General features: G+C 33.3%; 1 protein-coding gene across 3 annotated transcripts in view; it reads right to left on the bottom strand.

Moving 5' to 3' along the window:
* SHPRH (SNF2 histone linker PHD RING helicase) overlaps positions 1 to 13,970 on the bottom strand; it is a gene marked incomplete at its 3' end in the record, with an annotated part of 90,290 nt that overhangs the window by 54,062 nt on the left and 22,258 nt on the right. For all 3 annotated transcript variants that reach the window (XM_082634383.1, XM_082634385.1, XM_082634384.1), the window contains exons 9-14: positions 13,160 to 13,819; positions 11,625 to 11,876; positions 10,725 to 10,803; positions 8,691 to 8,854; positions 8,317 to 8,573; positions 7,043 to 7,164 (exon numbers count right to left, since the gene is read on the bottom strand). In XM_082634383.1, coding sequence (XP_082490509.1) covers positions 7,043 to 7,164; positions 8,317 to 8,573; positions 8,691 to 8,854; positions 10,725 to 10,803; positions 11,625 to 11,876; positions 13,160 to 13,819 — 1,534 coding nt within the window. The remainder of the gene's footprint in view (positions 1 to 7,042; positions 7,165 to 8,316; positions 8,574 to 8,690; positions 8,855 to 10,724; positions 10,804 to 11,624; positions 11,877 to 13,159; positions 13,820 to 13,970) is intronic.

Genomic DNA, 13,970 nt, shown 5'->3' with positions numbered 1-13,970 from the left:
CAGATCTTACGGTTCACAAAACCTAAAATACTTATTATCTGGTTCTTTCAGAAAAAGTTTGATGAGACTTCAAAGAGATGAAGAAGAGATGAAACATTTTTAATGGCTTTGAGTAATGGAACCTATGTTACTTGCTGCCTGGGGAAAAACTCAAAATTGTTAATTGATACATACAATTAAAATAAAAATCTAACCGTGGCAAAATCATGGAATACAAGGGGAAAAAAAGGTAAAGAGATGTTCTGGTTTTAGTTTGCTGAGGAAAAAAGGTTTTTTCCTAATCATCACATACACTTGCATTTTAATTTTTTTTAACTTTAAACTAGCTTCATTAATATCATGGATTTAGAACTTTGTTCATGGCCATAATGAGTTTTCCATATATATACCTTTATAAATTTGTTCATGGCCATAATGAGTTTTCCATATATACACCTTTGTAAATTTTGTTGTTGGTTCTCTCTCTCTCTTTGTTAAAGTTGATTTTATATATGTAAATTTTATTGTGGTAAAATATACATAAAATAAAACTTACAATTTCAACCATTTTTAGAAGAGTGCAGTTCAGTAGCATTAAGTACATTCGTTCATATTGTTGTGCAAAACACTTGCTTTTATACCACTGCTTTATATCTAATTCTACCAGTTATCTAATATAAAGCTTTCTAAAGCACACATTTTCACAGTACTTTACAGTCATCCAATTTCTATTCACTTTAATAAAGGAGAAGATTATTTTTGCAATAATAGAATTGCATTACAATGTAGGAGTAACATAATTATCTTCACACAATGAACTCTCTTCAGTTTTGAAGATTTTTCTAAAGCTTTTCAAAAGACATATGGATTCTATTAATATTTATACTATCATTTATAGAGAATAATTCATTTAACAATTTTCCCCTCATAATTATTATACCTTTTAAAGAAGGTACAATGACTAGACTATAATAAAAACAGTTGAAACTGAACTAGTCATTATGTTTTTTTTAATACTTAGTAAAAAAAAAAAAAGGACGTTTTCTGGGGAAGACATAAAAATATGCATATTCAGTAAGCTATACAAGTTTAAGCCAAATATGGAAATACCCGTTCTTTGCCACTTGATGGCACTAACAATTCCAGGTAAACAAATTGTACTGGTTGTATATTGCCAAACTAATTTTCTCCAAAAAAACACCTGTAGAAATGAAAAATGTATGTGATGATCAGGAAAAAAGTTTTCTTTCTCAGAAAACTGAACCTAAAACACTTCTATACCATATATATGTGTGTGTGTGTATATATATATATATATATATATATATATATATATATTTCATGTATACATTGTACAAAATTGAAATAATACCATGTTTTTAATACCATCATCAGTGAGGACCGTAGAATATACATTGTATATCATATATATATGTTTGCATACAATATAAACAAATCCCTTTAGAGTTTGATATTAATTTTAGATTTCTTTTAGAAGTCAGATCTTTACTATCTGATCTCTAATATTAGAATAGTTTAAATTATGTAAGTTAAATATGTAATGTTACTTTTAAAAATGTGTATTGTTTAACATACTGTTGAGTTAAACCATGGAAACTAAAACTAGTTAATCCTCCACAGTTAAGTTCATAATTACAATTAAATGAAGACTAGACATACCATTTATTAATGGACTTTCTAATAGGAATTTCTCTTAACAATTAGCAATAGTTTCCATCCATAGATAAATAAGTACAGTAGGAAGGAATACAGTGGAAACTATCTGAAAAGAGCAGTGATGCACCTCCTGTTACACCATAGCACGGTATTTTGCCACACAGGAGCCAACTACATGCTGATCCTGCTGGAGTGTTACAGTGTTTGGAAATGATCAGATGAATAACCTTTTCCCCCAATTCCCATATTATGCATAACTTTACCACAGGGAAAAAGAGACAACAAATCTGACAAGGAGACTAGAAAAAAGGCCAAGTGAAGAAATTCATTTACTGACTTAAGCTTCTGAGTCATAACAACATAGAATAAAATGAGGAATGCAGTTTTAGAATTAAGATGGGAAATCTGAAATTTATTTTTATTATTGTGACCATGTGCAAGTAACATATTACTCCATTTCAGAAATTTTTGATGGTGAGTTTCAACCGACTACAGACAGTATAATATTGAGGTTTACAAATGCCTGTTTGATAAAGAAGCAGACATAGTATAATAAAAAAAATTAAATATCTGATTTGAAATCAAAAGATCCAGGGCCAATTCTCTGTCACTTACTAGCTGCAATCTTGAGAAAGCAACTAAGTCTTGTGAACTCATTTTCTCATATAAAATAGGGATGGTAACACCTCAACTACTGGGTAATTATGAGGATAAAACAGAATATATACATATGATGGTGTTAATGCATAATATAAAATGCTTGTAGAAAAATGATTATTTCTCAGATATGTGGCTAGATTTTAATGACCTGACAATATTTTAAACAGCATATTCATTATTCCCGTATTTTTTAAGACCAAGCACACATATTTATTGTCTGTGATAGTCACTTATTCTGTGGATTTTTATCACAATTATTCCACTCAACTAATTTGGGACTGTGAGAAGCTGGTATTTGATACTAATTATTAGATAATTTCCCAATTTTTGCCTATTTCCAGGTTGAAATAAAGGAAAGTATGTTTCAAAAATATTTTCTATTAAAAGTTGCCTTAGTCTTTCACTATGGATTGTAAAGCACAGATCATTTTAGATTTTAGATTGATGTCTGGAATACTACATAGTCACAGGCACAGAGCAAATGAGATGGCATTGATGATGATGGTGATGATTAAGGATTATTAGAGAAAATCCAAACTTGCAAACACTGCTAGCTAAATTGAAACATAAATTTTTCTGAGCCACTGATTTATTTAAGGTCTTAATAGGTAAATGAGAAAAATGGTAAAATTTCTCAATAACTGTGTATCCAAGTAGACTAACAGATTAGTATCTTTGTGGGAAGGTTGAAGGAACTGGAATTTATCATAAAATGCCTTTCCAGCTCTAACACTATGATGAGCTAACTCCACAGATTTTGTGAGGAATACAGGAATAAAGAAGGACCTGTACATCCTAAATTATCAAAAGTGCTTAAAACTGTACATTACTTCACCATTATGAAATACTAACATGATGTCAAGGACTATAGCCTACTTAGTTTTAGAAAGACTAAAATCAAATTATCTAAACCAAAGCTATTAGAGGTTTAAAAGTAGCTTTATAAAAAGGTACATTTACATCAGTAATTTCCTCATTATTATAAGAAAACTCCTAAGAATCACTATTGTATAAAAGGTACAAAACTGTACAATCTCTCACTACATTACAACTACAATAAATTGAAATAGTTGTGGAAAAGAGCACTTAGTGATTCATTGAAGTTGCAAAAAAAGTAACACTTGATTTAAGATAGCCAGAAAAGTTATCATGAAAAAGTCTACAATAAACTTATGCAAAGAATGAATGATTTTTGCAAAGAATGAAAGGTAGAGGCACTGAATTAATTCCAGGTTTACTGTAAAAGTAAGTTGAGATAATGGAAATGGAGCTAATGAGTAAATAAAGTAACAGAAAACTGACTGTACAGTTTTACATTCTCATAAGCAGTGCATGAAGGAGAATTCCAGTTGTTTCCACATCCTCACCAGCATTTTATCTGTTCAATTTAAGCCATTCTAATGAGAGCATAGAGGTATCCCTGGTGTTTAAATTTTACATATACTCAATGACTAATGATGAATATTTTCATGAGCTTTTTGCCATCTCTACATATTTATTGAAGTCTGTTCGAATATTTTGACTATTTTCATTAGGCTGTCTTCTTCTTATTGGTTTTTATTAGTTCTTTTTATGTTCTAGGTACAAGTCCTTACTCAGGTGATTATTCTCTTGAGAGTGCCTTCAAGAGTAGAGGTTGTTAATTTTGATGAAGTCAAATTTATCAGTTTTTTCTTCTTTTATGCATTGTCCTTTTGGTGTTATATCTAAGGAATCTTTGCCTAATTTCAAATCACAGACATTTTATCCTTTGTTTTCTTCTAAAAGTTTTATCGTTTTTTTTTTCTTAACTTCATGGTTAGATTCTATTTTACTTTGAACTTTTATTTATACTTGTAAGTGTTCAGTTTTTAAAAAGTATGCATACATACAAAAATAACAAAGGCACATTAAAATCAGAATACACTAGAACTCATAAATAAACTCAAGTTTGTTCCTTGACAAAAAACAACCCAGACACTGTTCTAGATTCTGGGGGCACAGCACTGAATAGAATCACTCCAAAATCCTGTCTTCAAGGAGTGACTTCATCCCTGGGAATTTCTCTGGATGAGATATGTCCTGGCAGGGGATCTGGCCTGAGTACTGAAATTTCACATTATATTGCACCCGCTTTTTTTTTTTTTGAACATATTAAAGTTTTATTGATCTCACACATATTTTCACTTACCAAAGCACACAAAACACCTATGTATATATAATGTCTACATAGTCAAGAAGGTCGAAGCTTGATGATTTGCTCTTATCACTTTCTAGATAAACACTCCTTTAATACCAGCAAAAATAAAAACATGCTGATTGAAGCATCCATAATTCCTGAGATGCTCCTAGAAAATTAGTAGTTATTAGGTATTGCTGAATGATACATTCTAGCATGATAAAAATGTACATAGTAGGAGAGGTCTATTATAACACATGGGGTAGTACATTTCCAAGAAGATTTTGACTCAACCAAATGTTTTTTGAAATAGAGTGAAAGTGAAAAGAGGCCCTCCTTTAGTGCCTAATATAATTGTGAAAACACAATGTAGGGGGAAATGTAAGAAAACAGAAAGAGACTGCTTAATTCCTTTCAAACAGAAACTGAATTGCTGAGGCAGTTCTCACCATCTTATTTATATATCGGACTGCTCGCAAATCATGATGTCACCCACCAGGAAGCAATGAATCAGGAAGAGTGAAACAGTGTCACAGTCCCGAAGAAGGGGAGAGAGGTGCAGCTGAATGACCAAAAGGCACCATCAACTCAAAAAAATGCAAACGGTTTTATGGATAAATATCACATAAAAGCATCACATGGGAGTCAGAAACTAGTTTCAGAAACTGCCTACAGGCTAAAACAAAAAAAAGAGATGCTTATAACAAAGGACTCACATTTTGTGAACTGAAACTTGGTATTTCTTGAATACCAGAGATTTAGAGATTGTCAACTACCATATTTGTGAGATAAGCAACTAGCTTCTTATCCTCCTCCCCACCAAGAAGCAAACAGAACAAAATAAAACCTGGCCCTGTTTTCTATTTAACGAACAAATTTTTTCTTTAAGACATACAACTGTCTGTGGAAATGTTTGTGAGGGAATACAGACTTCCCGTTTTACTTTGGAATGTAACTTTCAATCAGTCCTTGGTTACTGGTGTCTTTAAAGAGCCACTTCCTACAGAAGAAGCATTAACTACTGAAGTCCGAAGCACACAGTAGCTTTTCCTAAGGTTATAATTGTCTATGATTTTAAAAGAAAGAACCTATATATTTCTTTTTTTAAAAATGTAATCAGTCAGTATTTTTCTTATTGAAGTATAGATGATTTACAATATACATTTCTTTATGAAATGAAGAAATTTTTTATAAGTATTTTTATAAGCATTTATAAAAATGCTTATCAAAGTTTTATGGTTTCAATTTCAGTTTAATATCCTCTTTATTTTGAACTGTTTATATAGTGCAAAGTTAAAGTTGAACTTTTTGAATATGGATAACTAATTGTTCCAGTACCATTTACTGAAAACACTAACCTTTCTCCACTGAAATGCCTTTGCGTCTTTGTTGAAAAATCAACTGATCATAAATAAGTGGGACTAGTTCTGGACTCTATTCTGTTCCATTGGTCTACTTGCTTATCTTTATGCCAGTATTATACTGTCTTGATTATTATAGCTTTAAAATAAGTGTTGATTCAGGTAAATCTTCCAACTATTCTGTTCTTTTCCAAACTTGTTTTGACTATTCTAGGTGAATTTTAGAATCAGCTTGTCAACTTCCATAAACAGCCTGCTAAAAGTTTTGTTTGGGAAAATTTTGATTGCATTGACTCTGTATATCAATTTGAGATGAATCAGCATCTTAATAATATTAAGTCTTCTGATCCATGAACATGGTATAACTAGGTATTCTTTAATTTCTCTCAGCAATATTTGTACTTTTCAATGTTTTTGTGATTTTTGTATGTGTCTTGTACATCTTTTTTCCAAGTTGATGTCAAAGTATTTCATATTTTTTTGATACTACTATGAATGGTATTGTTATAATTTCTTATTGTTCATTCCCAGTATATAGGAATATAATAAATTTTTATATATTCATCTTGTATTATGCAACCTTGTGAAACTCATTTATTTGTCTTAGTAGTTTTCCTACATAGACAATCACATTGCAGCAAATAAAGATAATTTTATTTTTTTCCTATTCAATCTGATTAACTGTTTGTCTTCCTCTATTAAGAATTTAAGGCCCACAAGATCAGAGACTACTTTATTTTACTGTATTATTTTTAGTACCTAGATCATACCCAGCACACAGCAGACATTCTAATATTTGTTGGGAGAATGAATTTATAAACAGTATTACTTTGTAAATCAATGATCAATATTCACTTGAATGTGTCAAATTTTAACTTTTAACCATTCTTCTATTTCTAGGCATTTTGGTTGTTTCAGTTGTTCACTACTATAGACTAAAATCCATAATTTATTGCCAAATCTTTGTTCACATTATAATTTCCCAAAAAAAACTTCTAAAAGTGGAAATGTTTGGTGAAAGCATGTGTAAACTTTGAAGGTTTTTGAAGTGTTCAGTATAACTGCTCTTCATTAAGCTGAACCTATTTAAATTACGATTAGTACCATGTGAAAGTGTCTTTCTTGGGAAACTGTGATTTCTACTATAACTAATCTTCCTCATTAAGTGTTTAGAAGAATCAGAGATAACAAAGCAATCACCTTCTACCTTTAATGATGTGGATGCCTGCTAAGCCATTGAGGGCACAAACTAGCTGCCGATGTGCTTCTTCACATTCAGTTCCACATTTCTTCTGCAGAGATGTCAGCAGTTCCTCCATTGTCATGGTGCTAAAAGAAAAGGGAGATTGTTCAGAACTAGAAAGAATCCTAAGTTACAGTATTATATTACATAAGATCAAGAGTACCAGACTCTGTACAGAGTCTTTGTGATCTTCGGTATCTTTCTGTTTATCCCCATTTTCACCATTATCACTTTTAGCTTGATTACTTCTTACTGTTCTAGCAAGCATTCTTCTGATCCCATCATTCTTTAACTTTCTCTCATTTCAGTCAATGAAGACCAGAACTAGGAAAATCTTCCTAAAGTACAAAATACACATGATATACTTGGAACAGTATGGGTGTGAGAATGTAACACTGAATCTGCATCCGAGCACTAAAATTAATTAACCTCTAAGAGCCTGACTCTCTTTAATCTGTAAAGAAAATGAATATTCTCCAAGGATCAGCTCAAATGCCATTTCCACCAGAAGGCTGTCTAACATTAACTACTTTATATAGAAATTACTGTCATACTCTAATTGTCCATAGCAACTCATATATACCTCTTGTGAAATACATCATGTTTGCCTTACGTAATAGAGATCTATAATCTTTGTCAGCTCCTTTATTTGTCCATAAACTGCTTAAAGGCAAGGACCAAAGTCAAATTCCTCTTTATGTTTCTTACAGCACCTGAAAGGGTATCTTTTTAATATCAAGTGCTAAAAAAAAGGCCAGTTCTTAAGTCACAGTCTGATGAACAAAAAAGTTTCTGGGACAATAGAGTATTGTGGGCATAAATAACAATGTATTAGAAAGGAATAATCAAAGAATATAGCTAGCATGACTATAAAAAAATATTTAATGGTAATCTAATTCATCTAATTCCCCGATGTGGGAACCAAAAAATATAATGCAAAAAGAACAAAAGCCTTTCATATCTGGGGTACAGCAGAAAACACCCCCCCCCCAAAAACAACAAAACCCTACAACAGTTCTAATTTTAAAGAAATGTTCAAAACCGTGAAAATAATTTTGATGTGATTCTCTTTCACAAATGGGGTTCCATATCAAAGAAAAATCAACACACTGCTAAAAATAGCTGACAACTCAGTTATAATACCCTGAATGAAACTGTGGGCTAGGAAGCTAATTGCTTAAATATTGTCTATTACTACTGTATTATCAATTGCAGTATAAGAAAATTGGTAATAAAACCTTTTCTGGAGTGGTAAGAACTCCCCACGAACAGCCTGTGGGTGGCAGCAGGCCTGCCTGAGCCTCAGCAATGGATACAGGATGGAGGTGACAGTCCTTCTGTCCAGGCTGCTGAGCTTCAAAGCCCAGTCAGAAATCTTCCTGAGTTTTACTACTGCATCCTGGCAGCACACTTCATGTTGACGGTGATAGAAATGTCTTTCCACTGGAGAAAAGTGGAGCCAGTGGATTTCTTCTGTCTGAGGGGGTATCTGGATCTATACAGAGGAGAAAAAAGAAGATTTCACCTGGAAATTTAACTTTCTACCAAAATTCTGCTTTTCTTCTTTTTTTTTCCCTAATACCCTTAATCAATAAAAACTTATCCTACTGACTTGGTCAATCACATCTTTCTTTGCAGACCTCCACAGTATCTTGGCAATAAAGCTGTAGAGGAGCTGAGGATTCTTCTTGCAGTAAGGACGATAGAGAAGTCGAACCCACCAGTGTTTGACACAGTAAGGTTCAATACCAAGAAAGACCACTAACCCAAAAAGATCTGAAAAGAAAGAAAAAAAGCACACTGAGAATACAGACGGTGCCCAACTTACGATGGTTCGACTTACAATTTTTTGACTTTACCATGGTGCAAAAATGAACGTTGCTAATTAATAAATCATCAAATCTGATTTATCTCTATCAGTCTAGCACAGTGGATCTCAACTGAGGTGGAGGTGGAGGGGTGCGATTTTGCCCACTGGAGACATTTGGCCATGTCTGGAGACATTTGTGGGTGTCACAATTGCAAGAATGCTACCAGCATCTGGAGTGTAAAAGCTCAATATCCAAAATGCCCAGAACAGCTCCCCCCAAAAATGAATTATCTGTCCCTAAATGTCAATTGGGCTAAGGTGGAGAAACCCTGGTCTAACACAAAAAGAAAACAAATGAGACTTCTACTTCCAAATACAACATAGTAAGTCACGTCAGGCTAACATTCCCACTGCAACAACTACAAAAAGAACAGATATATTACAAGAGTCATAGTGTTAAAAATATCAGCGAATCATGGAAGCAAAGATGAAAGATAAACTAAATTTCTAGAAATTTGGGAAAGGCTATTTTTTAAGGTAACTTGGGCATGAGAAAACTTTTGGGGGTGATTATGTTGATTGCGGAAATAAACTCACAGGTAAATACATATGTCAAAAATTTATAAATTTTACATTTTAAATATTTACAGTTTCATTATGTCATTTATACCTCAATAAAGGTGTTTAAAAAAATTAATAAAAAATTTGTTGAATGGTGACAAGTGCTCAAAACACCTGCCAACATCTTATTCAACCAAAATAAACTAACTACCCGGGGAACTGAGGAATTATTGCTCATATTTTTCAATATTAAAATTAGAAAAAAGTAATTTTGATAGTCATTTTCTTTTTTCTGTACCTTCTCAGCTAACTTTTGAGCTGAATGATGTCTTATAAACACCTAAATATCATAATTGGGCAGTTTCCAATGTAATAGCAGACCACTAAATTTGGCCCTTTAATTAGTCTGATATTATTCTATAAATATGTTTCACAATGTAACTTATTAAAATTACACAGGTATTTATATACCTAAAATCTTCCTAACAAACTTTTTTCCCCTAAAAATAATCATCAAAAAAAAATTGTTTTTCATGTTATTGTAATGGATGTTGATATTTTTATTTTAGCAGAATGATAAGTTATTCTGCTAGAAACAAACAATATATGAAAATCTGAATTTTCAGAATGATAAATTTTGAGGATGAATATTTGCCACAGGACTCAAGAATATTTATGTTTTATAATTTAACTGCATTTTAATGACAGCTTTTCAGGAAATCTATTATGTAAAACAACATTTACTTAAACTTTTAGTTTTAAATATTTGCAACTTGAACAAAAGTTTTAAAAATGCAGTCTATGTTCTATGGAAAAAGTAAGTTATATGAATGAGATTAATGTAGAAGCATGAGTTATATTGTGTGAGCGGGAGGTCCTTATTTTTATAGACACGGCCAAGTGAAATTAATTCCTTTCTCCTCTCTCTCTGGCTCTTTCATTCTTTCTTTCTTGTCAGGTTCTTCCTGTTTTCTACTCACCATTTGGAACTTTGAGTTCAATTCAGACCTATGCCTACACTGTTCAAGCACCCACAGTAACTGCTCAAATTAGGACAATGGGACTGCTCACCATATATCTATTCTCATATATACAAACAAATATCACTTGATTCCATTTAAAAAGGTAAGTGTTTGAAACTGTTAGGAGTCAAATATAAATACATATATAATCACTTAAGTAAGGATTTGAGCAAAAGTTAAACATAAAATACTTCTTGTTCAAAAAAATTAAGCTTTTCAAATATACGCAATATGTGAGAAAACCATACATTACCCTCCAATCCTCTCTGTACTGGAGTGCCACTGATGCACCAGCGGTTAATCCCACTTAAGCGCTGAGCCATTTCTGCAGCCTGATGAGAGAGAAATATGAAATAAAAAAGAAAAGAAAAAAGACACGGGAAAAACTCAAAAGTCAGGAATATGTTTACTTATGAAAATAGCCCATGACAAGCTGTTTCAGGTCAGATGCATCTGCTCTTATCGAACACTTATCACACTCAATATTGAATGTCATATTCAACGGGCTATCTTCTAGTACAGTGGTTCTCATTAGCAGGAGGCTACCATGTGTCCTTCCAAAGAGGAAAGGTAGTTCAAGTATGTGTAGAATGAAAATACCCCCTGAATGACTGATACATTCCCTAGACCACCCCATCCTCCAGATGTGAACCACCATGCTAATAGACATGATCTATAAATTCAATTCAGGTTACAGACTGGCCAAAGAAGACAGAATAAAGACATACAACAAAGTCTGAATAAAAATTCTGTCCTCTAAAGTAGTATTTTTCTATTACCATTTGGTCTCTCTGATCAAAAAATTGCCAAAGTTATCAGAGGCTATATGATGAGCCTTCCACATAGCAGAAATGCTTATAAAAGTCCCTAAATACTTTGATCTGCATCCCACAAAAACTTCCATCTTATTCAAATATACATGTGCATTGCATTTACAGCAATGATTCACAGATTACCAAAATAATTCCTAAGGATTATATAGTTCATACACAGAGAAAAGCAAATGTTGAGTGTTTAAAGGCAAACTTTTGGCCAGTGTCAATGCTGTGGGTTAAACTACACTTAAACTATTAAATTTTCTATGGACAGTTTCCTCCAATCCCTCTCCCTTTTCTCTTCCCCAACCCTCAGAAGGTTCTGCAGAAATTCTCACTTTTACAGTAGGACATTCAACCATCTGAGCTTCATCAAGGCAAATCCTCCACCACTCCACAGCTACGAGGGGGCTGGGAATAGCCATATAGCGCTTCTGGTTCCTTAAGCGACGCCCATCCTCACTATTGCTGTGTGGGATATCTACATAGTTTAGTTCTGAACGAAGGACATCATAAGTAATGATTACTATATCCTGTTCTGCCAAAAAATGAGGCTGTAAAAAACCATCTTTCTTCACTCCTTGATATACCTAGGAAATAATCAGCATAGACATAGTTATTGCAGAAAGGCACATCAAAGATACGGAAATAGTCATTTATTTATACACTTACTGAGTCCTTTCTATTTGTTTAGAACCATACATGCTATAAGATAACATCCTATATCTGTCTAGAGAAAGATGCATTTTAGTGTGTAAGACTAATAACATAAGTAATGTGAATGGAATAGTAAATGTGAAGTAAATGTGAAGGCTCACAGTGGAAAGGCCAATTCTATGGCTAAGAAGGTAAATTCAGAGAGAAATTCAAATTTGTGGTAGATCTTGAAGTATATTTAGGAGTCCTCACAGGTGGAGAAAAAGGGAAAAGGACTTACAGGTAGGTGGGTAGATGGAATAGCTTGTACAAAAGCACAATGGTGTGAAAAAGTAGAACAATAAGAGCTATTATTTACTGAATGCCTTTTATATTTCAGACACCATGCAAAGTTTTGTCTCCTACTTTCAACAATAATCCTGTTAGTTGTTATTATTTCTATCCCACACATAAGAAACATGAAGTGACTTGCTCCAAACTGGTAGAGTCAAGATTCAGACCAGGGTTTGCCTACTCTACAGAACAGAGCTCCTCAATGGCAAAGATGGTGTTTTACATATTACTGTATTCTCCATGCCTATCACAGTGGCTGAAATCTAGAAAACATACATAACATTTGTGTGGAAAGAAGAACAAAGAGAGTAAAGAAAACTAACAGTGGTGAACAACAACATTAAATGACCACTTACTATGTGCCAGCACTTTATCAAATCATTTAATCTTCACAAAAAGTCTGTGAGGGGGTACTATTTTCAGAACTTAGCACAATTCCTGGCACATACTAGGTACTCAATAAATATCTGTTGAATGAGTAAATCCTTATTTTACAGATGGGGTAACTGAGGCTTCAGAGGAAGATTCTGGAACTAAAAGTTGAAAGATCATACAAGTTCATACTATTACACAATGCTGCCTTTGAATTGCATTTCTCTCAAGAGTATAAACGCTTATACAAAGACTTTTTCATTTATACGATCAAGATTTTTTTCAAAAGCTTTCATCTTTCCATCCAAAGTGCTTTAACTTCTGATGTCAGAAAAGAATAAACAGTCTACGGTTCTATTTCTTATTCTCAATTTCCTCTTCAAGTTCTGATTTAATATTATTATCTCATTAAATTTTGGGGATAAAAAACAAAGCGACAAGCATTATAAAAATTATCATGGAGTGAAAATTTACATTTTCCTATCCCTTTAAAGAGTCCAAACTACCTTACCAAGACCCGAAGAGATGATGACCTCACATGTCTATTGATTTCATCCACCCACTGATGACAGATGGAACTAGGGGAGATGATCAGAGTTGCTCTTGTTGATACTGGCTCCATTGCAACAAGGCAGTGGGGGCAGTAGAAAGGTTTAATCTTCAGGTTCTTCTCTTCATAATTCACACATTTTGCATGCTGCCACAAGTGGCATTTCAGGCACTGAACACGAGGCTTACGGTCTACCTGGTCAACTTCACCACATATGCACTCAAAGTGATAATCGGAGGAATTATAGGGACCCATGATATTAGAATGTGGCATGTCATGACCAACAGGATTTAGAGATTCAGCTTGGTCCTTTGCTGCATGTTTTTGCTTGACTTCAAAGACACATGTACTTTCAGATGTGGTAACATCAGTAACTGCAGAGTCACCGGTAGCTGGACAGTGATCCTGTGAGTTGAGATTGATGTTAAGCTGACTTTTTTCCTTTTTTGTGGATGGAACAGGCTTTTTCCTCAATTTACTACGATTTCTCCTGGCCTTATAGTAATAATAGTAAGGATCATCATCATCATCAGAGGTGTTTGATGGCAAGTATTCAGAATCTGTGTCCTTGCTCCCTGGTTTTCTGGGTTCTTTCTGAATTTTCCTTGGACTCCCCACAGCCTATGAAAAATATTATTTATTTAATTTATTTCAACAGAGTGACATATCTGAAATTAAATGCCCAACTTCATGTGCTTCACATAAAAATCTAGTAGCCAGTCTTTGTTACCCCTTCCCTGAGGAGAATCACTCTTGATCAGTGGTTTTCAAG

This window comes from Mesoplodon mirus, assembly GCF_964341445.2.
Source record: "Mesoplodon mirus genome assembly, chromosome: 10".
Lineage (NCBI taxonomy): Eukaryota > Metazoa > Chordata > Mammalia > Artiodactyla > Ziphiidae > Mesoplodon > Mesoplodon mirus.
This window is presented reverse-complemented; position numbering and strand designations above follow the sequence as displayed.